Source organism: Ambystoma mexicanum, chromosome 6q (genome assembly GCF_040938575.1).
Source record: "Ambystoma mexicanum isolate Mex_15411 chromosome 6q, UKY_AmexF1_1, whole genome shotgun sequence".
Taxonomy (NCBI): domain Eukaryota; kingdom Metazoa; phylum Chordata; class Amphibia; order Caudata; family Ambystomatidae; genus Ambystoma; species Ambystoma mexicanum.
This window is the reverse complement of record NC_090937.1, coordinates 299,241,932-299,267,136: the sequence shown is the minus strand read 5'-3', so window position 1 is coordinate 299,267,136 and position 25,205 is coordinate 299,241,932. Positions and strand designations below refer to the sequence as shown.

Here is a 25,205-nt window from a genome sequence, read left to right as displayed (position 1 = left end):
TTTATTCTCTTACAGTAACTGGCCTCTCCCCGTGCCTTCCCTCCCCTCGCGCTCCCCTCCCACAGTCCCGCCCCCAGTTTCTTGTTTCTTTCCCTTAAGGGGACCGTGTCCCTTTTAGCCTCTAACAAGGTGTTTCAATAAAAAGGGCATTAATAACTGGGTACTTGCTAGCAGGCTCATTTATTCAAAAATTATGTTCCATTACTGATGTGTTCACTCTCCAGGGGAGGTAGGGGTGTCCTTCAAAGACTCTTGATTATGTAGTGCCTCACCCCCTCTGAAACAAAGAGAAAAGCAACCTCAACTAACTGCCTTGATAGATACCCGTCATTCATATCAGGGAGCAAGGCTCATATTCATTGCTGGTATCTGCAATTTGAAAATCTGGTTTGCCAGTTCAAAAAACATAAGAGTTGCAGGTTCTTGACATAGTAGCATCCAATTTCTGAAAATATTTGAAAAAAAGCAGGATAATCTATAGTACCTTTTGCTCCTGGATGACCCCAGTGGTTCCGGCAGTTCTATCGGAGATGTGCAGTTGAGCTTCTCATCTTGAATTCGGAATCGAATTGGTCGCTTCACTCCCCATAAAATCTCTAGGAGTCCCGAAACAACAAGTTGCCTATCTTGTGTCTGAAAGAGAAATACAAGGGCAAAACAGTTACAAATGCAGGAGACAGGAAACATCAAGGATCAGGGCACTTTTTCAGGTGAAGGGCCCAAGCGAAAAGAGGATGATATAACAAAGGCATCGGTGACCTTACCTTAGGGCCGGCTCAAGGCAGAGGTGTATGTCAACATTAACACCCATGAGTAAGCACATGCTTCAAATAACATAACTATGAGTAACATAGCAGTGTGGCATAACAGCGTGACATGAATACATGCCATCTCTCTGAGCATTAGAGAAATGCAGAAAAGATGGGTACAAGGAGACCACACTGCACAGGACTGTAAATTTTACAGACGTACAAAGGGGGCCCGTATGTCTTATAGGGGTGTCAAGGCATGTTTCTCAGTGTGTTAAGAGTGTCAGTGAACAGTGAATTATGTGTTCTAGAGGTACTGTAGTGGTATTGTCTTAACATGATTATGAGTGTGGTGTGGGGTGCGAAACTGCCCGGGGGCTAAATGTTTTGTAGGATTGTACCTGCAGAGGTGGGTGATTGCGTGTCTGTTTGTGGTGACTCTTACTGCACTGGGAAGTGTAGGTTATAGGAGTGTAAATCCATGCAGCTCTGTATGTTTTAGCATTTACCTACACAGGGAGGTGTGTGTGCTGTGCATTTCAGATAGCACTAAATAGCAGCTTGCAGACAGTATTTTCAGAGGGCTAATAAATCGATGGGATGGGCCTAAAGGGTCATGAAGCAATATTTGGGACACTGGGCCTAGGAGGCTTTTTCAACAACACCTGACCAAGGACTAATTTCCATTGGATGCACATAGTCACGCACAGACCTCAACTCACACTACTGAGCTACTGTGAAAAGAATCCAGCCCAAACGCTGGCTACCCACCCTCTGTACAGTGCTCTGCTGCACTCACGCTAGGTTCACGCTTTAAACAGTAAAATAAAAAATAAATAAAAAATAAGACGTTTCTGGCATGGCCACAATATTCTAAATAGACGATGAACCTTTAAAAGACACGGGGCATTTGTAATTAGTGGCCTAACAGAGATGATTGAGTTTTCGCACCTGGAATCAAAGGAAGTCAAATCTATTTCATAGGGTGCGTTCAATATAATAATGTATAGTCAAAACATTTCTAGAATAAAGATTTGCAAATGTAGAATTGATATCAAATAATAATCCCGCAATTATTTTGCAGGAAATACAGGAGTCTTACATATTCATTTGATTAAATCATTCTAATGTCAAGAGTTCAAAATACTATGTTGCAAAAATCCAAAAATGTATTCTCCATATATGCTGCATACATGACATACGGGACACCACAACAATCAGTTAAAGCACAGCTTAATTTCCAGAGCAACATATTCGGTCAGCCTAACCATTAGATGTATTAATGTTTGTGTTGACAATACAGTTAAATAAAAATATGGTGCTGCTAAATTGTTTCATCCAAAATGATCGAATACAAATCACTGAATGCGTGATTTGGGCGGATTTCGGCCGTTCGAAAATTCGGAACGGCCGAAGAGTTCGACCAACTCACGCATTCGGTGCTGGGGGCTGCGGGGCTGTCCCCCGCACTGTTGCTTACTATATTGTGAGCGTGAGTTGCGGAGGTGTCCCCTGCAGCTGTCCTGAAAAAAACCCAAAAACAGGTAAGGACCCTGCAGCGCCGGTTCCCGATCACGGAGGTGAAAGGGAACAGGCGTTGCAGGGATCAGCGAGTCGGAAGCCAGGTAAGTAGGGGGTCGGGGTGTCAGGGGGTTGGAGGTATGGGCAGGGGTGTGGGTGTGGGCAGGGGTTTGTCCAAGTTAGAAATGTTCAGGGGAGAAAAGACCAAAGGATATTTTGAAAAAATAATCTTTGGTCCTTTCTCCCTCGAATATTTCTAATTCGGTTTTTCAACCCCAATCCCTGCGGAATCCCTGCGCCATGCTGGTCACAGTCAACAGGGCACACCAAACGGGCAAATGAGTGGCCGCTGCAATTGCTCAATCAATCTGCAGTTCATTTCATATGTAGTTTGATTAAGAGCAACCAGTGGAGTTTTCTCTGATTGGTGTTGCATAGTCCATCAGCTGAGGATCAGCATGGTCCTGGTCTAGGCTGCTCTGCAGTGAAAGCTATTTTATGGTTCGCCTGCCTGCAAAAGCGAGTACCACATTGACATAAGGTGGTTGACAGTCCGTGGGGAAAGGCAAGTCTTCTAAACTTTTCAGGCGTAAACCTATGCTTCTGGCCAGCTCCATCCAGTGATCAGACTGTGCTTGCAATGTGACAATAAGAGAAAACAAACTCCTGCTCACTTACTAGGCCCAGAATAGCCACAAATGGCGGGGACCTATAGGCAGGAAAGCTGGCTGGGACTACAGACACTTTTAACTTAGACTAGCCTTTGAACTGTGGCCTCTCTGGGAGCCTGCCCTGCAGTTACCCCCTGCTGTTAGAGGAGGGCAGCAGGGTGTTCTTGGGTCCCACAGTGGTGCAGAGTCAGCGTATTAGAAGGGAGTGCTATATTGTGATGAATGGCTGGAATGTAAGCGGATTGCTCTTTTCAAATGTGCACGTCATTCATAGTGGAGAGAAGTTATGATGAAGGTTGTGGGTGGAATGCAAGACCCAAGTAGTTTTAGAGTGTGATTATGATCCTCTGTTTCACTGTGTATCTTTTGGGCCGTACAGCGAGAGGGCTGGGTGTATCCACTGCTGTCAGAAGTGGACTAAATGAATCTTGCATTGCAATGCATTTTTTCACAACCTCCCTCAAATCTGATGATGGAACTAACATGAGCTCCATAAGAAATTCATTATTTAACAATGGAGTGCGATCGTGAAGTGTAGCATTAAGTCAGTGGGCCTCATTCCGAGTATGGTGGTAGCCATGGAGCAACTAGCTCCATGGCTGCCTCCCATACGGTACCGCCTCCGAGTTGTTTCAATGGGGACTTACCGCTCCATTCCGACCTTGGAGGGACCGGTAAGTCCCCATTGAAAAAAACATTCCCCATTCCCATTTGAGCCCACATAGGGCTCAATGGGAATGGGGAAGTAGCGGTTGTGGGTCATATGGTCGAAAACAAAAGGATCGAATGCCTTTTGATCGACAGTAAAATGATCGAAAAAAAGGGTTGATTTTTTATTTTGTATTTTTAATTTTTTTATGGGGGGGTTCCCCCCCCAACCACCCGTTTTCTTTATTAAAAACATTTTTCTACCAACCCAAACTAAAATATATATATAAATAAATAAATTAAAAAAATCGACCTTTTTTTTTCCGACCATTTGACTGTCGATCGAATGGTCATTCGATCCTTTGTTTTCGACCATTTGACTGGACACCGGAAGTAGCTAATAACGGTAGCGCAAATTGGCGTTACTGGAGGGACCCGCTAAGGGACCTCGGAATAGGGTGGTAAGGGATTACCGGCACCGGTGTCCTTACCGGTGCCGGTAATCCCTTACCACCTACCTCGGAATGAGGCCCAGTATCTAGAGATATTTCCCGGCCACAATAAGCATTGCCAGGATGTTTGGTGGATTTTAGCACTAAAACTATTAAAAACATTGCAAGTATTTAAAGAACAAACTTTTAAACTGGAAAAATAGATTTTTTAAAGCATGATTAATTTTAACGTATAAAGTAAACAATATTGGGCATTGGCAGGGATTACAATGGTTCCCTAGGTAATTCAGGACGAAAATATACATCCTTAACACTTAAGGGGTTCATGACAATCTATTTATTTCAAATACCAAATAGTTTGACAAACTAACTTATATTCATTTCAGTTTCGAATATATATACATATTATTGCTGACACATTTCATTTTCCTGAGGAGTTTGTTTGTTTGTTTGTTTGTTTGTTTGTTTTATTCACTTATAATGCGCACCAAACCCGAAGGTAGCCGGGCGCAGCAGTACAGAAAATGCGAAGCTTAGGTTGCAGGGTGGGGTCATGGGAATACATACACTGTATAAATACAAAATACAAATAATAGAATGCAAAATATCACAGGAAGGCAGCAGTTGCGGTTTACATGCCGAATAGATACAAAATATGATCAAGAGAGTCTATGTACAAGAGAGTGGGACCATAAAGATCATGATGAAGTGTATGTTCTAGGGTGGGGTGAAGGATAAGTGGGCGCCAATAGGCTATTCATTGGCAGTCCTTAGCAAATTGATGTAGTTGATTCTGAATTTAAGGAAGGGCTGTGCCTCGCGTAGAGGATTAGGCAATGAGTTCCATAATTGAGCTGCTTGCACCGGGAAGCTACTACCCCCCGCCTTAGATAACCTGAATCTAGGAATGATGAGGCTGTTGGCATTTGCAGTTCTGGCAGGGCGCGAGTGATTTCTTTTTGTGAGTTTATTGCGGAGATAGCTTGGTGCTGCATTGTTCAAGGCTTTATTGTTTGGAGTTACCTCCTTACCTGGTCAAAGGTAAGTTGCATGTTCTTCTGGTCCTCATAATAGCAGTTGTATTGCTTCAGTAAAGATGTTAGTTGGTTTCTGGAAGGAAATACGTTCAAGGCATCAAGACTTCATTCCACACAGAAAGGAAAATAATCAAACATTTCAGACTCGTTTATGGTCACCAGAGGACTTCATGTCACCAAGACACAATTTGCCCATACCTGAGCGGTCCTTTTACACATCACTGGACTCAGATGCACAAGTCCACTTTGTTCAAGTGGCGTTTACAGAGATTTCAACTTCCAGAAGACCTATGTTTTTTGAAGGATAGCCCAAGAATGGAAACGTGGTGTTATAGTGACGTGGAGCGCTCTGGTTACACTAGTTTCTTTGCACACAGTGCAAATTAATGTGATTGCCGCAATGAAAAACAAATGCCTCATACGGACATCAACATTTTACATAAACTCCACAGGTCAGTGTATCTAAAGAGCTAGAATGTACAATGAAGGTAAAAAAAAATTACTTTCAATATGGGCTCCCACGTGAACTGAGGATTTCAGTGGATCACTCACCATCGATCGCCTCTAAATCCCACTTTCTATAATGCTTCCTACCAAAAGCCCTTGAGGTGTTCTTCCTTCCATTGGACTAAGATACTCCTACAAGCGTAGTCACACCGACTTCCAATCTACTCTGTCCTCCTTATCACCAGTGCCTTTTACTGTTCCTATTTTAGCTTTAAATATCTTGAATCATGGCATCACGTTAAACTCTTGACAGTCATCATCAATTAGGTTTATTTCAAGAAATTAAGTAGGCAATAAGCCCCGAGCCGGTGGGCCATTACCGCATCAGGTAATGCCCCCGAGGCCCATAGTTACAGGCCTCAGCATAGCGAGGGCCTTAACAAAGGTCCCGGGGGCATTACCGGACACAGTAACGGCATGTCGGCAAGGGGCTTGTTGCCATTAGTACCCCGGCCTGTTAGACTGGGGTACTAATGGTCTTTTATATCGTTTGAGAGACGCGTTGCGTTTCGCAGCCAGAAAATAAAAATGGCTGTTGTGGACTGGATACGAAGTCCGTTTTCCCTTTTCTTGCCGGCCATGGTAAACAAAGAAAATGGCCGCCGTGGAATGGGAGAAAGGATTACACGTAGTCCCTTTTCCATTTCCATGGTGGTCATTGAGATCAATGTAAAAAAAAATAAACAGATAAAATGGACGCCTTAGAAGAAGTAGAAGGGACTACATGTAGTACCCTCACCCTTTCCATGGTGGCCTGGCGGGAGAAAGGAATCGGACGCGCCACAACATGATCGCGATTATAGGCCACGTAAGGCTCACAATTGCTCCAATCGGAGTGTAGATTACATTTTTTGTTTGGCACGCCGGGTACTAATTCCATAAAAACATATAAAAATGTACAGTGCATTAATGCAAAATGTCAGCATAGAAAATGTAAAATACAATTAAAACTAAAATTGAAACCAATTTATCTTACAAAAGGTTGATGATACGTATGTATAATTCTTAAATACCAATAACTATAGTTAACATTACCATGTTTCAAAATATATCACATATTTATTCTTAAAACTAATTACATCCTATACAATCAAGGATACCATTTCAGTCAATTGTAACATGAATTTGCAAAAAATAACTGGACTTTCCAATTTGGAATTATTTTGAAGTTATCCTCGTAAATCTAAATCTAACTGCGCACTGGAGAAACATAAAAAGAGTCCAAGTCACAGGCAATGTATTCTCACATGTAAGATTATATGAACAGTGGAGTAACTTTGCTGACAATGTTGGGGGGGGGGGACATGACATCTGATGAAAAGGTGCCCCAGCAAATGAATGGGGACAAAATGGTGTGCCATGAAAGTTGGGGGGGACAAACACCCCTGTCACCCCTAAAATTACGTCCATGTATATGAAAGCTTGGAGAAAGGCAGCCTTTGCTTCTCAAAATAGGAAGTAAATACAGTCTTCTGAAAAATGTATATCTGGGCCAGAAAAATATAAAATGTAGAGTGGGGTGGAACAAAATGGACAAAACCTCTATTCTGGGCTTGTGTCATACTAAATGCCAACAATGGCATTACGTTTAAGCATATTAAAACGAGCACAAGTTATTAAAATCCTATGGGTGAGGTGTGACAAATACATTAAATAGGAGGCCATGGGGTCACTCATAAACAGCTCTAAATCTCTATTGCTGGATTTGATCAATTCTTGATTTGATCTATCAAGTAAATAGTAATTTAACAGCATTTATTTCCAACCTTTTATAGCTCTTTTCTACTGTACCAACCTTGTATTTTTCACAATTGTTGTTGCAACTTAAGACAATTCCTTTTCTGTTGACCCAAGGATCCTAAGTGTGTTTTCGCTGGCTAGAACATTTAACAGAATGTTCCTACTTAGTACAAATATCTGATGGTTACATATTGACAGATAAAGCTGGGAGCACAACACACGCCATTCTCAATAAAAGGCAAGTTCAATTCATTATACAGGAACCAATTTGATGTTACTTGTGGAAGACCCAATACTCTTTTTCCAAATGCATTTTCAATGCATTGGGGTTGCTTTGTAAGGTACGACGTCCTTTCATCGCCTGCTTGTTCATCCCCAGGCTTTTTAATGTGCACATTCCATCGAATGTGCTCATCGAATTTTTTAGGGGGGGTGTGGGAAAGGGCAGATAAGGGTTTGGGCGAGTGGGCAATAGCAAACAATAAGTGTGGGATGGGGGTTTGGCGGGTACTCCCCTAAAATAATGGAATTATTCGATGGAATGTGCACGTTAAAAAGCCTGGGGATGAACAGGCAGGCGATGAAATGACGTGGAACCCTTTGTAATTCTATGACCAAGAACACCAACGCAGTATGGCGGCATAGCTCTGGTCTTTGCTTCAAAAATTCTAAGCATGAGTTCAACAGGTTGAGTTTATAATTGCAGGCAAGTTTACCTTAAGTGCCAAGGGCGAGGTATCTCGTCCTTGGGATTACCTCCCTGTTGCCAAGGACAAGATGCCTCATCCTTGGCACTTAAGGGGTTAATGAAACAGAAAACGTTAGAAGGCCTTGAATGGCGAAATACCAAAATCACCAAAAAAGACAATGGCACTGGGGGGGAAAACCCATTGCAGTTAAACGGTTAACAATCGCTCCTATTGCCTGTCTCATCTTGGATACCTGTTTACTTACTTCACACTCTCACTTCAATGAAACCATCATTCCGCTCCCCCAAGCCTCCATGCACCATTTGGTATTCTTCTAGTCTTACTACCCTCAAAAAGGACTTACAATGTTCTCAACGCCAATGGTGCTGTTCCTACAGTGAATCTATGTTAACCAGTTCTCTATTAATAAAAGAGACATTGCTACGGTTAAATGTGCTTACCTTTCTTCCAGACTCACTACCGCTCGTAATATCCAATAAGAAACTTTCTTTGTGGTACATGAGCTTTCTCACCCTGCAGCTTCCTCTTCTACGATTCCACATTCAGTCAGACTTTGTGAAGAACATACTTTTCTTTCTTCAGTAAAGTTCTTACCATTCGTGCTAGTTTTGTCACTCCTTCTGCTCTCTTTACAATCTCACTATCCACGTCACCCTCTCTGATTTCTCCCATTTCTGTCTTCACCTCATCCTCTCTTCATAATCTTGAAACTCTTCTACGCCATCTTACAAAACTAACATCTGGTTGCCCTCTGGATTCTGGAACACTGTTCTGTAAAAATCCTGAAACGTTGCCCAAATATAATCTGTTGCTCTTTCTCTCTATTGTTGATGCTTCTTTTACACAAGGTCTGGTTCCTCACTTCTTAAAATGGCTCTGGTCTTACCTCTTCTAAAAAACATGTCTTGATCCTTTAATGCTGCCTAATTTCAACAATACCCCTCTTCTTCCTGCTTCAGCCAAACTTCTAAAGCAGGTTGCCATTGCCCAACTTTAGCATTTTGTTGAGTCATCCAATCTGCTTCACCCCTACAAGGCGAGCTTCCGTCCTAGACAGGGGACTGAATCAGTACTTCTGGTTGCTTTGTATGAGATGCAGATGGCTTCTGATGTTAGTGCAGTCCTAAGACTGGCCATGTTCGACATCTAGCATGTCTTCCACACATTAGACCATGCTGTCCTTTTCGACCATTTTGGCAACATTGGTGTAAGGGATCTACGTGATTTCGTAGAGGTTTTTTTCCTGGTCGATTTCATCAAAAACATTTTAAAGCCATTTTCCTGCATATTAAGGCAGGGAGAGACCCCAGGAACCCCTAAACCGCCTCCAGCTCAATTATAACCCCAACCCATCCCCCATCAATATTTCTGGTGAAATGCAGTAAAAGAAATTCAATTAAATCGGCCACGAAAATAAATATGCACAGTAAACTACCTATGCGGGTGTCGGAGGCAGTGCCTTCTCTTAGTTTGCCATTTTTGCCTTGGCAAGTTCTCTAAAAAAGATTGTGTATCCTGGTTTACGGCTCTCCTCGTCCCCTTCTCCTTAGCATTCCCCAGGGCCGTTCCCTCTCACCAACCATGTTCTTATTAAAAAATAAATATTTCTTTATTTATTTCAAAATATACATACTTTACATTTATATACATATATACAAGAACAGTTTGATACCGCAATCATTAACAATACATCTTAGTAGTTAACCAATTCATATATCAAAATCCTAAAAATAACAGGTCCCTCAAATCCCCCTCCCCCCACCCTTCGAACCAAGTATTTACATTGCGTTTCAAAGTCTAGTACAGCGATAGAAATCTCCCCCAAACCTTCTCAAATAAGGAGAATTTTCGTTCCCTTCTGTAAATAACTTTCTCACCAATCATTTTCTATTTGTATATCCAATACCTTGCTGTTTTGATTGCTTCATTCAGCGTCATTATCTGTGTTTAGGCTGGTGAGACCTAGTGACTCGTTCACCTCAATCAGGTATTGGGTGACATACCTTCCTGTTTTCAATGGTGTTTCTCACTAGTTGCATTTTAGATGCACACAAACTCTCTGAAGCTGAATTCCTGCAAGCCCAAGGCTGCAGTATTTGGGGGTCCTCTTGATGCCTGATGTGTGGATTGCCCAATGCTGGCACTATTCCATGGGCCCCCTGCCCTCACCTGGTAACATCTGCTAAGAATGCTGGGGACACATTGGAAAGCGAACTTTCCTGTGTACCTCTGATCAATCAGCAGTCTTCATCCTGGCATCTTTAATTACAGCTCCTTTGGCAGAGATGTCCCATTCTCACCCTTTCCCTGCACATCTCTGCTGCCTCTGCTTAAATCCAGGCATGCACCACTTGTTCTTGGCCTCCCTGAATGTTTACGTCAAAGACTTCCTCTCATTCAAAACTCAGTCCTCCATCTAGTTTTTGGTTTGTGTCATTCTTTCCATATTATGACATGTTGGCTAAACTACACTGGTTTTGCATTAAATAGATGTCCCAGTTCAAGGCTCACTTTATTATCTAAACGTGTCTCTTCAGTTGTTGCCCCCCCACTTCCTATCCTCCCGATTACTTCCCTACTTCTCCCCTAGCCATTACCTATTCCTCTAATCTATCTCTTCTTTCTATCCCTTGTCACCGTCATTCTCGCAAAGGATGATATTAAGCTGTATTGCCCACGCAGCCGGTACATTTCAATTTTATCTTCATTTAATTAGGATCCTTACAGCAGCCCCAATCTCTTCAGTAGGGCAAATAGTTATATAATCCAAAGACCAACATTGCTTCTGACCCTGCAAGGTTCTAATTCCATATTAGAACGCTATTACATTTTTATGCTTTGCAAGGTCAGCTATTGCCCAACACAGCAGAACTATTTACATAGCATAACTATTAACATTCTCAGTACAACTATGTACACATATGCCCACTCCAAACTATGGTTGTTGCCCAACCTAAAACATGAATCTGTGAAGAAACAAAAGACGTGCTTGTCTGCATACATAACAGATGAACATGACTTTTTAATTCTTTCTCCACCCTCTGGAACTCAGTGCCACTTCTCATTACGACCTCCTTATCTCAACTTTAGGCGTTCTCTCGTGTCATGGCCCTTTGCAGCTGTTTTTTGTCGGTGGTTGTGATGGTTGTTAACTCCAGCTGGTCTCACCTCCACCCTCCCCTACGAATTTAGTGGCAAGGAACCACACTGGAGCGGAGGTCTGCTCAGTAAGTAACCTACATGCGCCATTTCAGGGCACTCCCTGTGCTTTATCACACATTTGCAGGTCTTTTCACGGCAGCTCATAATTATGTGTGAATTTTCTGGCAAGAACATTACAGCTTCTGTTGACAGGCATGCTCCAATATTGGCTTGAACAATAAAGGTCACTGAAAATGGTCCTTCACATAAAAGAAGCTTAAATAATAAGAAGCCTTTTGAAAAATAATGTATGGGGATAAGCTTTTTTTTACAAATATTCTAGTATTGTAAAAAAAAAGTATGTCTTCACCTAGATTATTTCGAAGGAGTAATGATGGGAACACATCCAACTAAACATAGTGGCCATGGTGTCTAGTCAGCTAGGTTGCTCCCTTTGTAGACAAGGGATCTAGGTCCTAATCAACACTATACCGAACTTGTGAGATTCTGGCCAAAGAACTTAACCTGTGTGCCTAGATTGTAAACATGTGCAGTGTACATCTGTACATATTAACAGTAGAGTTTGCTGTCTAGAACTGGTCAAAGGATTTTCTCCCAAGCTATACCAGGCTGGTTTTTGTGATCTGGTCCCACTTACAGCACCTTGTGTTTGAGATGCCCCAGCTACGTTGTTCTCTGTAAAAATGATAGAATTGCTTCTTAGCGTTGTGTCTGCACTATATCAAATACAGCAACAAACAATCTAAGCTGCACTATATTGATGTAAACATATTTTAAGTGGGATTTTGTGTGCGCGTTTATTAGTGTAATGCCTGTAAGCAAATCATGCTATCAGAGCACGCACAGAAACTCCCTATTCATAACCCAGAAACACACTCGGTGTGGGTCTCTGGCAATACTAATAACATCAGATTTTCACATAGTACTTCATGCTAGATTTCTCCCGCTTTTAAACTCTATATTATCTGTTGCTATTACTTATTTTAACGGTATTCAATGCATTGACCTCAGAGGGATAGAGGGCTTGGTCTGTTCTGCTGGGGATTCGATCTTGAGACTTGCTGACCTCTCCCGTCTCAGATGTGAGTGATCAATGCGTGAGAGATCCACCAAGCCTCAGATGCTGCCTGATGACCTTGCGCCAGGAGGAATCACTTAATTTCCAATTGGTTGGGGCTCCTTTAACAAATGCGTGAAATGCATGGTAATATCCCTAAGCAGTACTGCCATTCTGCCTGCTGTTCTATGGGACGATTTCCCACTAGATTTAACATATTTTAACATATTTATACGACACTGCAATATGATTACATACGTGAAATATAACCTGCTTGGAGAGATGATCTAACTGCCCTGAGAGGATAGCTCAGCGGCAACGTGCTCACCTTAAGCACGTTATAAATACGCAACTAAGAGACATGTTCCTGTAACAGCGCCTCAATGCCCCCAGGCTGTGTGGGCGCTTTAAAAATGCAAATAAATACATAATTCCTTCTAGTGCCAATAGAAAGCTAAGGCATCCACCAGACACTGGACTGTGATCATAAAGCAGCAGGGTGGACACCATGTATTTATTTATTTTATTTCTTGTATGGCACCACATGCCCATGTGCCTCAGGGCGCAAATTATAAATTATGACCATCCTTGATCCCTACGGCAATCAACAATCACATCTCTAATAAGAATATGAGATTAGGAGTCACAGCCCTGATCCAATCTTCCAACATAATGTCAGGAGGTGCACAGGGCACTTCAGGTAGTTTTGGGGGATGCTATATGGATGTAAAGGGACAGGCAATCGTTTGCAGCAGGATGGTTAAACAAGAAGGATGAACACAAAAATTAACTAAGAACAATGGAACAGGAAGAAAAGGCAGACTGCGAGTGCTTACAAGAAGGGATGGAAGCCATGTTATGGACAAACAATGAGGAATCCGACCAGGGTTGTACACAAGTCGGACATGAGACTACACACAGAAACAAGGGAAGATCATTGCCTCTGTGCAAGTTACTCTTAAAGGCACCACACCCCTCAAGCCCACGAAGGAAGCAGCAAGACTGGATTCTGTATCTGGACCCTATGGCACAAGGAAGGAGTGTACTTAGACGAGACAGGCCTGTGTGGGTCCAGCTGGAACATTCAGTGGATGCCTTCTGCGGGAACAGCAAGCAACACACTTTCACATGAAATCTCTATCTCTGTCTTTCTATATATAAAGCAAAACATCTGTTAGTTTCTTCCTTATACAATTCCACACAATTCCACCAATCTGCACCACATTTTACATAGTTACAGGTTAAGACCTTCCGGACATTACTGGCTACATGACATTTGGACACCCCATCCCTTTCAGCCCCTTCACACATGAGACGGTTGCCTCATCTTGGCTAAACATCAATGTGGTCGTAGAAGGACTGGACAAAACTCATTTTAAGTGTCTCGACACGAAGAACAAAACTCAAAGGATGCACCATTTTTGAGATATTTGCACTGCAATGCACAGCAATGCACTGCACCGTACCAGGGTGAGGCGATTGGTGGGGAGAGCGCACAGAAGGACCAACTATGCTACAACATGCATCACTCACCTCCCTCCCCCTCCATGTGTGCACCGGGGTATGTAAACAGCCATACGCGTCCATTCTGAGTGCAGTTTACCTCAGAGTGTAAAGCACATGAAGTGATAAGCAACTCAGAACAGCTACCTATGGGATCATTGATTTTCAACAATTGATGAGAGTGTTATATCTGTTGTGAAGGCATCAGAAAGTAGACACAGACAACAGAGTAATGTTTGGGGTATAAACCTTTATTAAAACCACGATGAGGTGGGGATAAGGCCTACCTTGCCCTGTGCTAAAATGGGATTCCCCTACCTCAATAAAACTAAAGAGTGTCTGTGTAAGGATGTCCAAAGTAAATGTCCGTCTGTGTCCAAAACCTATACTTGCCCTCACATCTATTTGTTCAAACTGTGTAGGGATGTTAGCTTCAAATAAATAGGTGTTAAAACAAACGTTCAGAGCTTCTTCCAGCTCTTGGTCAGAAAAGGGCTCTCCCGTCCCCAGGATTCTGAATAGTTCGATGTCAATCAAAACGGGTTCCCTTCTCCAAGCTTTCAAGTCTCTCACTGTTTTCACAACACAACTCCTCAGGATTCTTCCCAGCTTTCAGGCTCTTGGCTCGTTCATCAAAATCAAAAAGTTCAACTCTTTAAGTTCACAATACACAGGCTTTTCTGTATATTCAACCATAGACTTACAGATGATTCAATTGGCTTCTCCTGAGTGGGGTGTATTCAGTCTAGGCGCAGTTGTCCACCCATCATAAGCCACGCAACCGACACACCTGATTGACTTCTTTTCCACAGTTGCACCACCACTGTTTCAGCTAAACAATGGTATCAAACTTTATTCTGGCAGTCTTTTCCAACACTTGTCTTGCCACTATTCACTTGTTGAAGTATCACAACGTTTTCATAGTTTTGCCACAACTTGTAAAATTCCTCGTTTTTTATGACTTTAGCCAATGGTTGCTTTTTCAAAACTTCAACACTTTGCAGTTCATCATATTCATTACAAATGCTTGCTTTCTTCAGTTTATCTGATTCATAGTTCCTTTGCATCAGGGAACGTTTTCCTCTGCTTTCCATGCAGGTGGCATTCATTCATTATCACTTTCTTTTGGTTCGGTATTCAAAAATGCTTTTCATTCATCTCGAAAACAATGAAATGGCTAATTCCTAGTTCACTCACCTGCTGGGAATTTGCACCCTACTCACGGGTTTCTCTTTCACTTTCAATTCAACTTCACTACTTTTCTGGCCCTTGATATGATATGATATGATATGATATGGTATTTGTAACGCGCCTATACACAGGTGTTTCAAGGCGCGACGAGGCAGGGAGGGAGGGAAAACAAGGGGAAGACAGACAAACGATCCTACTAGGCCAAGTGTCATTCAGATCGCGGAAATGCAGAGGTAGGGGGAAAAGGAGAAAGTGCAGGGGGAGGAGGTGGGGGGGAAAGTGCAGTACAAGGTAAGTAGTGTAATAAATATTAAATAATAAATAATATATAAAAAGGGCCAGCTAGTGGCAAGTACGAGGTAAGTGCAGAGCAAGTGCTGGGAAGTGCAGGGAAGGGGGCTGTAGGGATACAGTGACAGTCCCACAGTGCAGGGGGAGCCAGGGAGGCAGTGCAAGTGGAGAGTGGCTGGGTCCTGGACCGAGGTCGCTGAGAGTGGCCGAGATGCAAGTTTAGTGCAGAATTCAGTGGGGAGTTAAGCAGGTTTAGCAGGGGAGAGGGAGAGAGAAGGCAGAAGCGAAGAGGAAGGTTTTGAGGTGCTTCCGGAACCGGAGATGGTTCTCCTCAAGTTTCAGGGAGGCAGGAAGGCTGTTCCAGAGGGAGGCCCCTGCTGCGGAGAGAGATCTACCCCCAGCTCGTTGCTTAGAGAAGCGGCTGACCATGAGGGAGTTGGAGACGGATGAGCGAAGGGCTCGTGAAGGAAGATATTTAGGAAGAGAGAGTTGAAGGTATTTAGGCCCCAGGCCCCAGAAGGCCTTGTGGACAATGCAGAGGGTTTTGAACTTAATCCTCGCAGCCACTGGGAGCCAGTGAAGAGGTTTCAGTCCTGGAGAGATACGGTCCCTGGGCTTGAGGCCAAGGACAAGTCTCGCAGTTCTGTTCTGGATAAGTTGCAGAGGGCGGAGAGTGGAGGCAGGCAGATTAAGATAGAGGCTGTTGCAGTAGTCCAGCCTTGAGAGAACCAGGGCTCGGGAGACAGTGAGCTTCTGGGGGAAGGAGAGGAAGGGAAGAATACCTCTGAGGAGGTGCAGCTGGTAGTGTGACTTCTTAGAGACGTCAGATATATGAGGAGAGAAGGAGAGTGTGGAGTCGAAGATGACCCCGAGGTTTTTAGCCTTGCAGGTAGGGGCAGGAAGGGGGCCAAGGGAGGCTGGCCAGAGAGCTACAGGGAAGGAGGGAGTGGGTGTGCCGATGAGTAGAATCTCAGTCTTACTGGCGTTAAGGCAGAGGTCATTGGCGGCACACCATTCCTGGATAGCAGACAGACAGTCGGAGATGAGGGAAGGAGAGGAGGAGGCCGAGGGTAGCCTGAAAATGAGCTGGGTATCGTCCGCATAGCACTGGAAGTGGGGGCAGAGAGCGGCGATGCGGTGGGCAAGGAGTGCCAGATACTGGTTGAAAAGCCAGGGAGAGAGGTTGGATCCCTGTGGGACACCACAGGTGGAGAAAAAGATGTCAGAGAGGAAGGAGCCCATTTGGACCTGGGAGGGTCGACCGGAAAGGAAAGAGGTCAGCCATGCCAGAGCCTGACCAGTGATACCCAGGTTATCACGGAGATGGTTGAGCAGGATTGCATGGTTGACAGTGTCAAAGGCAGAGGAGAGATCGAGCAAAATGAGAACACAGGGAGTGTTTGAGTCGAGGTTCAGGAGCAGGTCCTCACGGATGTTCAGGAGAGCAGTTTCCGTGCTTCTGGCCGCTCTGAAGCCAGATTGATGGTCATGAAGATTACCAACAGATTCTGTGGCCTTTTCAATTTCTTTATGGTTCGGTATTCTTAAACTGCTCCTTTGATGAAGTTCATCAATCTTCAAAACATTGTATGCATCCAGCATCTGTGTTTTACCTTTCCAAAGCGGCAATCACATTGCCTCTGCTTCCACTCGCTCTCTTGCAAGCGTTCTGACCTTTCTTCAGCACCCTGCTAGCACTACAGCATCCCAGAGTCAAACAGCCTCACTTGACTCACCGGGGACGCTGTCTTCAGGTGCCCTCCTCTGCTCTGGTTGGTTATTCTTGGCTGCCACTCCCGACTCAGCAGGCCCCTCTTCTCGGGTCTCTGACACCTCAGGCTGTCGGAGAGGGAGTCCTCTTGGCTCCTGGAGGTCGGCAGCCTGACCCTTCCACAGAGACCTTCCGACAATGTCAGCCACAGTCTGCTTCCGCTGCAATGACTCTGTAGCAACACAGAGCTTCAGACACGCGTCTCCTTGCTTCTTCCTCCAGTCTCTCAGTCGGCAAGCATTCCACAAGAGTTCCCATTCTCTCCATTAGCCTCACCAGAGTGGGCCATTTATACTGCCCCTTTGGCTTCAGGTGCAGGCTATTCACGTTAATTACACAACAGTCTTGGTACTCAGCATTCCTCTTCCTCTTCCCAGTACCAGAGTGGTGTCTGTGTGTGTTTGCTCTAATAAAGAATGTATGTGTGTTCCTATGTGGTCTATTCCTCATCTCAGTACCATACTTGTATATTCTGGGAGATGATTTTCTAACATAATAGGGAAGGGATTGGAAAAAGGATTGCATAAAAGCTTAGGGGACATCTGATTCCTGATGAAAGGGAAATGGGGGATATCATGACTTACCCAAGGGTCCCTCACCCCCCTCTTCCCAAGTCTCCTCCTCACAGGTGATCCTCCCTCACATATCCACCCCCAGGGTCACGATCCAAAAGCGATGGCCTGTGTCTAGCCACCTAGGGGGGGATATTTTGGGGAAAGAAGTGAGGATGCCCTCAGATTCCTCACACTGTCTGCAGAACCCATGCGGAGTACAGGTACTTTTTGCTAGTACACTATAGACTACAGGTAGGAGGAGACAAAAGAAAGGGCAGAGATTGCCTCCTAGGATATAGGAGCAAATTTCTGCACAAAGGAATGCACAGAGGCACGGGTGTGGACACCATAAAATACCACACACTAAGAGCACTAGAACGGAAACAAGAATTCAGAAAAGGCAAGCATGAAATAAAAATGCAGAAAACTGTAGCACAGAACTGGTACAAGGTAACAGGAGAAAGGAACTGGTACAAGGTAACAGGAGAAAGTGACTGGTACATGGTAAGAGAGGCAAGGGACTGGTATATGGTAAAAGAGTCAACGAACTGGTGCAAGGTAACAGGGGCAAGGAACTGGTGCAAGGTAACAGGGGCACCAAGCTGGTACAAGATAAGAAAGGTAAGGTATTGGTACAAGATAACTGAGCAGGGTGCTGGGGCAAGGTAACTGAATCTAACAAACGTAGGCTGAAAAACTGGACTGGAAATACATGAACTATGCAAGGCAAGGCTGTGGAATACAGGACTAGAACAAGGAAAAAAAGTATAAACAGAAGCAAAGGAGTCAGACAAAGCGGGGTAAAGGTTGACACTAAAAAGACCTGTAAGAGAAGGCAAAGCAGGGAGCAAGACCAGAGGACTGAAGGGAAACAGCACAAGTAACAAAGGCTGGAGGCTGCAAGGACAAATCACAATAAGCTCGGGCTTGGAGCTGAAGTACATCAGCACAAGAAATAGGGGTTAATGCCTGCAAGGACACAGCACAAATAAAAGGCAAAAATACTCTGGCAGCAGACAAAAGGAGAGGACTGTGCCAACAGGGAAATGGCTGTGAAATTGGAGGAAGGCAACACAGAAGCAGGGATCAGTCACAAGCAAAGCACAAGACAGAATGGTCAGCAAGGAAGGGAGAAATTCCAAATGTGTTTCAATTACACGAGGTTCAGAGTTCAATGCATGAACAGGGAGCTTCATGGAGTGGAAGCATATAAGCAGTTCTAGCAGGGAGGAAAGACAGAGTGGAGCTGTATGCTGTATGCTGTATGCTTGGGTTGCACACAAGCAGTATCAGGTGTGGTTAATAGACATCCCTGGGGTACACTTTGCGAGAGGATACAGTGCTGACAAACTCCAGGGGTTTTTGCAGAGAAACAAAAGCACAGAAAATGACGTGGAGCTTTAGGTGTTGCAGTCAATTGAAATGTGCCTGTATCCTTCCAGCCATAGTGAAACCAGTGCGCATGCAATTCAGAGTCCAAAAGAGTTTCTGGATTGGGCTCCTGGGTTTTCCAGATATATTTCAGGTACATTAAGAAAAAGGTAGTCCATGGGGTCTCATTACGAGGTCAGCAGTAGAACCTGCCAATAGGCGGCGGGCTACCTCCGACCCTGTAACACTGTTTCCACCGCCTGACATCCCGGTGGCATCGGGATATCATAAGCGGTGGTGTAAAAGAAGGTCCTCATTTCTGTGGAGTCCGACTCCACGGGAATGGGGTCACTGAAGCACCGCCAGCGTTGCTAACGGTGCCGGTGCTTCAGTGAAAACGCTGGCGGTAAGGGCCTGAACTCCTGGAAGGTCAGGCCTGCCGGGAGTACCATGCCCTTGCCGGCAGACTCGTAGTTTGGTGGTCTGGAAAGGGTGCCGGTACGTTGCTACCAGCACCCTTATTTCCGGACAGTTAAACTTATAATGAAGCCCCATGTTTCTGGGTATTCAGATTTGTACAAGGAAATATGAAATAGTGATTCATTGGGCCTCATTACAGGCCCGGCTGTAACCCTGCCAGTGCTACCGGTGGGTTGCCACTGGACCCGTAATAATTTACCGGCGACTGACTTCCTGGTGACACCGGGCTATTACAAGTCTGGCAGCCGTGAAGTCAGGTGCAGGTACATTTGTTAATCCCCATTCCCATATGGGAGTGGGGACACAGGAAGCACTGGCACCGTTAGCAACGGTGCCGGTGCTCCCGTGACAAGTATGCCTACCGTGGCCGCTGTGCCCGGCAGGGTCAGATCTGTTGGGCACAGCGGTCCCAGAAGGCAGACTTGTAGTTTGTCAGTCCGGAAACAAGGGTGCTGGTGAGCTTACCGGAACCCTTGTTTCTGGGCACGGCAAACTTGTAATGAAGCCTATTATCTTCTCTGGTGATGGCTGACAACGCCCCGCTGGTCTGCAGATAGCACCACCCAGAGGTAGAGACGTGACAGATAATGTGGGAATTTGCCGCACAAGCATATATTCTATGGTCTAATATGACCTAGATATTGGCATGGAGCATCTATACCAGTACTCAAAATGAGCAGCTTGGTATACTTCAATTTTTTACCCACCCACGACCTAAAGTCCACATTTTCTGACCACATATGAAAGCAGGGGTATAAAGCAGGACAAATGCCTTTGAACACAATTTAATATTTAGTCAGGGAAGAGCACATCTGTAACGCTCACCTGGCTCCCACGGAGGCACTGGTCTGGTCTGGGTTGCTGTGGCCTATTCAAGCGTGATGCGCAGAATTCGGACCACCGATTGAACAGGACCCCCAAATCTTGCTTGTCTGGCCCGTAGGAATATCCTTCTGCAGATGAGAAAGGGGATTAACTGTCTGCTGAATAGTGTGCTTGCTCCCCCCTTTCCCCCTTCGATCTTCTCTGACTTCCTCCAAAACCCCCGGTTTAAGCTCACCTTATGGTTTGGAAGGATGAACTCTCCATCCTGCTTCTGGTGCAGGGGCGCGCGTTCGTCCAGTTACTTCACTGGTTTTCAGAATGGCGCTGGCACATCCACTTGACTTTTCTGAGCGATACGCCATAAGTATGAAGATGCAAAAGTTCAAGTGTGAGCCTCCTTTTATGTTGTTTTTTCTGTCCTTTATTTCAGGTGCAGAACAAAGGCGATGCGTTGAGGGGTTAAATTGCCGATGGTAAAATCAGGTGAGTTAGTGATGAGGGCGACCCCTCTAAATGTCTTTATAATTCCCCAGTAATGTCTTTTGTCCTTTCCCCATAGGGGCCGGGGTGCGGTACCTGCCAAAGATGCGGCGCCGACCCGAGATGTGGAATGGTTCACCAAGAAAAGCCGGTAAGTAATATGGCTGAAAATTCGGCTTTCCTCTTGTGTTCCCTTGCTCACCTTTTGTCTCTTCTTCTCTCCCCTAGGTGCAGAGATGTGGCGACCGGTGCTGAGAGCCGCGATGGAGCCGGGCGGCGTCTCGGGAACAGGTGAGTGAAGAGCGGCGCTGCAGCGAGCAACGCAGTGCTTTTAAATGGAAGTCTTCCTTCAGGAATGCTGGCGTGAAGATTCCGGATGCAGGTAGGAAGGTTGAATAAGTTCTTGGTTTTCACCTTTCTCTTCTCTTATTCCCTTACAGGTGTTCCAGGTTCGAGGTGGGCGTGGCTGGAGTCCAGGTGCAGTAGCAGACACGGTGAGCGTTCAGCTGCTGGGATGCAGAACAACGCGAAGCACGTGTGGCTGTCCGGGCGTGGCTTAAATAGCTTTGGAAGAAGTTCCAGGTGAGTATTCTTCCACAGCCCCACCCAAGTAACAAAATAGTTCCTTCAGAAAAATAGTCCCTCCTAAGCCTCATTTGGCTTGGTTCTTCATGCAGCATGGTCTGCATCAGGTGAGTGTGCAGCATGGTCCGCTTCAGGTAAGTGCACCAAACACTTCCCCTTATGAGCCTGGCGCCTATGGCGCCAGGACTGATGTCCAACATGAGCAGGACAGAGTCCAAAGAGCCCCTATAAAGGGCCGCTGGGCTTTTACCCGGGGCGTGATGCCTGCTCCCGGGGGTGCTGGGCCTGGCCTGGTGCTCCGGGGGTAGGCATCATGACAACATCCAACCACATTGGCAGATAAAGATTACGATTGGCATTCCCATAACAGCCAATCAACAGGCACTGTGGAGAGATGGGAAAATTGGCATGCTCATTGATGCAGTATCCCAACAGGATCTGTGAAGCACCTCACCATCAATGAGACTTTTTGGTTTGCTCTATGGAATCAGGGGGTCGGATACAATGGTCCACATCTCTACAGCCATAGTCAACAAGGGTGTCCTTGAAAATGAGCTGCTCCTTTCTCTTCAAAGACATTTCATAATTACATTAGCATGCAACTGAACATCAATGTTCTGGGCCAAAATCGATCCCTCAGAAAGTCGCCTTGCCTTGGAAGCACCATCTGTCAGCACTTTATGTACATATGAATTTAGAAGTCCCTCTCTCATCAAATGTGAAACAAACAATGCTTGTATAACCAAGGCAAGAATCGATTAAATGATATGTCATTTATAATGCGCCAGTATACAAGTGTTATGTAATGTCAAATTATTTAGGACGTGCATAGATTTTTTTCTGAACTCCCAAATGGGTCTACTTGTCAGCATTGAACAGAGTTGCAGTATAACCTTGCAACAGCCAAGAAGAGCACTTTGATTTCTAAATCATGCCCTGTTGCTTTTAAAGAATGACTTCTAAAATGTACAAACATTTGAAAAAATGAAGCACATTCTGGTTAATTATTTAATGATATTAGATTCGCAATATATTATTCAGTGGAACCAAAGGCTATGAAACTCAGTGCTCCAAATCACAACCTCATCCTATGTTTTGCAAAACTATGGTCCACCTAACAGGACTGACATGAACCCACGCTATCACAAAATATGTTTCTCCTGCTAACCCCTCCCCTCCCTTCTCTTTGTAGTATCAAAGCTCTGCTTTCCCATCCTCTTATCTTCCACTAGCTAATTTTCTTTTCTCCAGAAGACTAAAGTCCTGATACCTCTGATGGGGGTATAATATGGCCATACACTGACACAGGTGCTCGGAAACTACCATGGTGGTGATTTTGCACAGTATAAAAGCATAATAACATATCAATTAGTGAAATCTTGTATGACTAGGTGTTTAGCATTATAACATACAAATATGAGGAAATCGAAAATTCTCCATCTTTCAAGGAGACATTGCAAAGAAAAGAGGCTCACAAAAGGCTCAACAGGTTCGGGGCAAATGGCCATCTCCACAAGTGAGCCTAATTCTGAAAACAAACATGAAATTCGATTCAGGGAAAAGCTATAGCATCTAAACAATTATGTAAAAAAGCAAAAAATCAACTATAAGAATCTAAGGCATACGTGTTGCAGTAACAAGTAACAAATGAATCACCCACCTATATCAAACAACCACTGCATAGCACAGTGGAACTGTAAACGGTATCCAATCCTAGTTAACCTATATTCATCTGCTAAAGTGCCTAACATAACAACAATGTCAGTGATTGAAAAAAGCACCAAAAACATGCAACAAGGACATTAATAGGATAACAACATGACAACGAACATAATGGATGAACACATAAAAGCATGGGTAGTAGCAAATAAAATATAACACATCAAAATAAAAATAATGGGCATACACCTCTTAGTTGTAATCCGATGACAAGAAAGAGAATGCTGGCTATCAAAAGGTGAACCCATACAATGGCGAGAAGCGCAAGTAAGAGGAGAATTCTTGCCACAAGGGGCCACAAGGGGCCAGCAGTGCCCTCCTCACGTGGCTGCAGCACTGATGTCGGAGGAAGAGTCCATTAAAACTCCCCTATGGCAACAGCTTTGCTCTCTTCAGACGATGAGCCTTCAGCCAGCCCCCATCAACAAGCAATAAGAAAAACTACCACCTGCCTCAGGAGTGAAGGCTTCCACAAAATGGCCACCAGTCCCAACCCCAGTGGTCGAAGTGTACGAAAAGAAGTAGTGGAACTATGTTCCCTGCTGGTCTGCCCCGCTCCCCATAAACCCCATTGCCCTGCCCTCTCCCACACACAATCAAACCCCCAAACAAACGCATTTACTATTTATGGGAATGTGCAGTAGAGTGCACTGAAATGCAAGCTTCAAGCTTCAACTTCTTCCTACACTTTTATTTTAAAACGAAACCATTCTGGTTTCTTTTTAAAATAAAAGTATAGGAACAGTGAAACTTAAAAATAAAACGTATAGGAGCACCGCTCCCGACCACTCCCGCCCACTTCGACCTCTGCCCAACCCCACCAATTAAAATATTTTGGGGCTGGTGAAAATGTTTACGCATGTGACAAAATCACATTTGGGAGGCCATTTAGGAAGGAAAGGGGGGGCCCGGGTAGTTTCCCCATACAAATGTGCCAAATAATCCCCCAAGCAAATTGTGATATGTGCAGGGACATATCTTCACTGTATAGCCGAGAACCATGCAGGGTGTAGACACCCACTATTATGCCCTGTTTACTGTATAGTCCTGGCCCTCATTTAGACACATAAAATGAGGAGGTTCCTCTCAACACTACACCGGTGGAATATATCACAAACAGCATTCTATTGAAGAGATGAAAACACACACATTACTATAACAGGGATAGCTTTTCTGTCCATATCCGGCTAGGTGGAAAAACTCACATAGACTGTTAGGGAGGGCCATCAGCCAAATAATGGGAGGAAGAAAAGGCACAACATCTACTAACGGTATCACAGGGAGCAAAAACATATGAGGGGCGAGTGGGTATCAGACACCTGAGGAAGGCTGCTACCCACAGGAGATAGAACATTGCCCAATCAATCCCAAGCACTACTAGGCAATATAGATCATATACAGTCCTATTACAAGGGACAGAATAGAGCCATGTTTGGCACACTTGGGACAGCAGTTCAGCAGGAAGGAGATAACATTGCAAAGTCAGGGAGAAGGAGACACCAGAGCCTGCTAAGGCCGGCTACTTAGCTACTTGGGGAATCCATCCCCTGGAAGGGAAAGTGCATTATCCATGGCCAGACAGCAGGGATAACTCTCTCTTACAAGCTTGCTGGGAGCTTTATCACAGGTCCTGGCAGCAGCCAGGAACATGAAAGAAGAGGCTAGAGCCTGCATAGGGTTCAGGCCCGATGGGGAGGGCCCTGACTGGTGAATGATAATAGCTCCAGCCTGATCGCACCTTGTTAAGGTGGAAGAAAGTCTTGCTGATAAGTGTAACAGCAATACCGTGGCAGAGGAATACAATGTCATCTGTAAATTATACTTTAAAGCAAGGGGGTTGGTGGAAATATATTTTGCTGGTAGGTGTTTGTGGCACCAACGAGCGTAAGAAGGTGCCCCATGCCTAGAGGGTGATCATTTTTGTACCAAACAGAATCTCAAGAAAAACAAAGTCGCATTCTGGGTGCTGTATCACTGAACTGTGATTGTAATAAAGGAGCGAGCTGCGTGCTGCATCCCCGAGTCTCTGAACGGCACAATGTGTGTGTGAATATGCCTGGGACTGTGATTACACGAAAGAGGTAAGTTGGGCACTACATGCCTGGGACATAGAGTCAGGTTAAAGATCCTGGACAAGGACTCTCGGTCCTTAGGGAGGAGGCTTTCACACGTGTCCCGTTC

The 25,205-nt window shown here is 44.7% G+C and overlaps 1 protein-coding gene across 1 annotated transcript in view; it reads right to left on the bottom strand.

Annotated features, from left to right (window-relative positions):
* The window catches only part of RASSF6 (Ras association domain family member 6), a 288,183-nt gene that overhangs the window by 127,498 nt on the left and 135,480 nt on the right, over positions 1-25,205 (bottom strand). Inside the window, exons 3-4 of the mRNA XM_069630785.1 lie at positions 5,073-5,151; positions 485-633 (exon numbers count right to left, since the gene is read on the bottom strand). Coding sequence (XP_069486886.1) covers positions 485-633; positions 5,073-5,151 — 228 coding nt within the window. The remainder of the gene's footprint in view (positions 1-484; positions 634-5,072; positions 5,152-25,205) is intronic.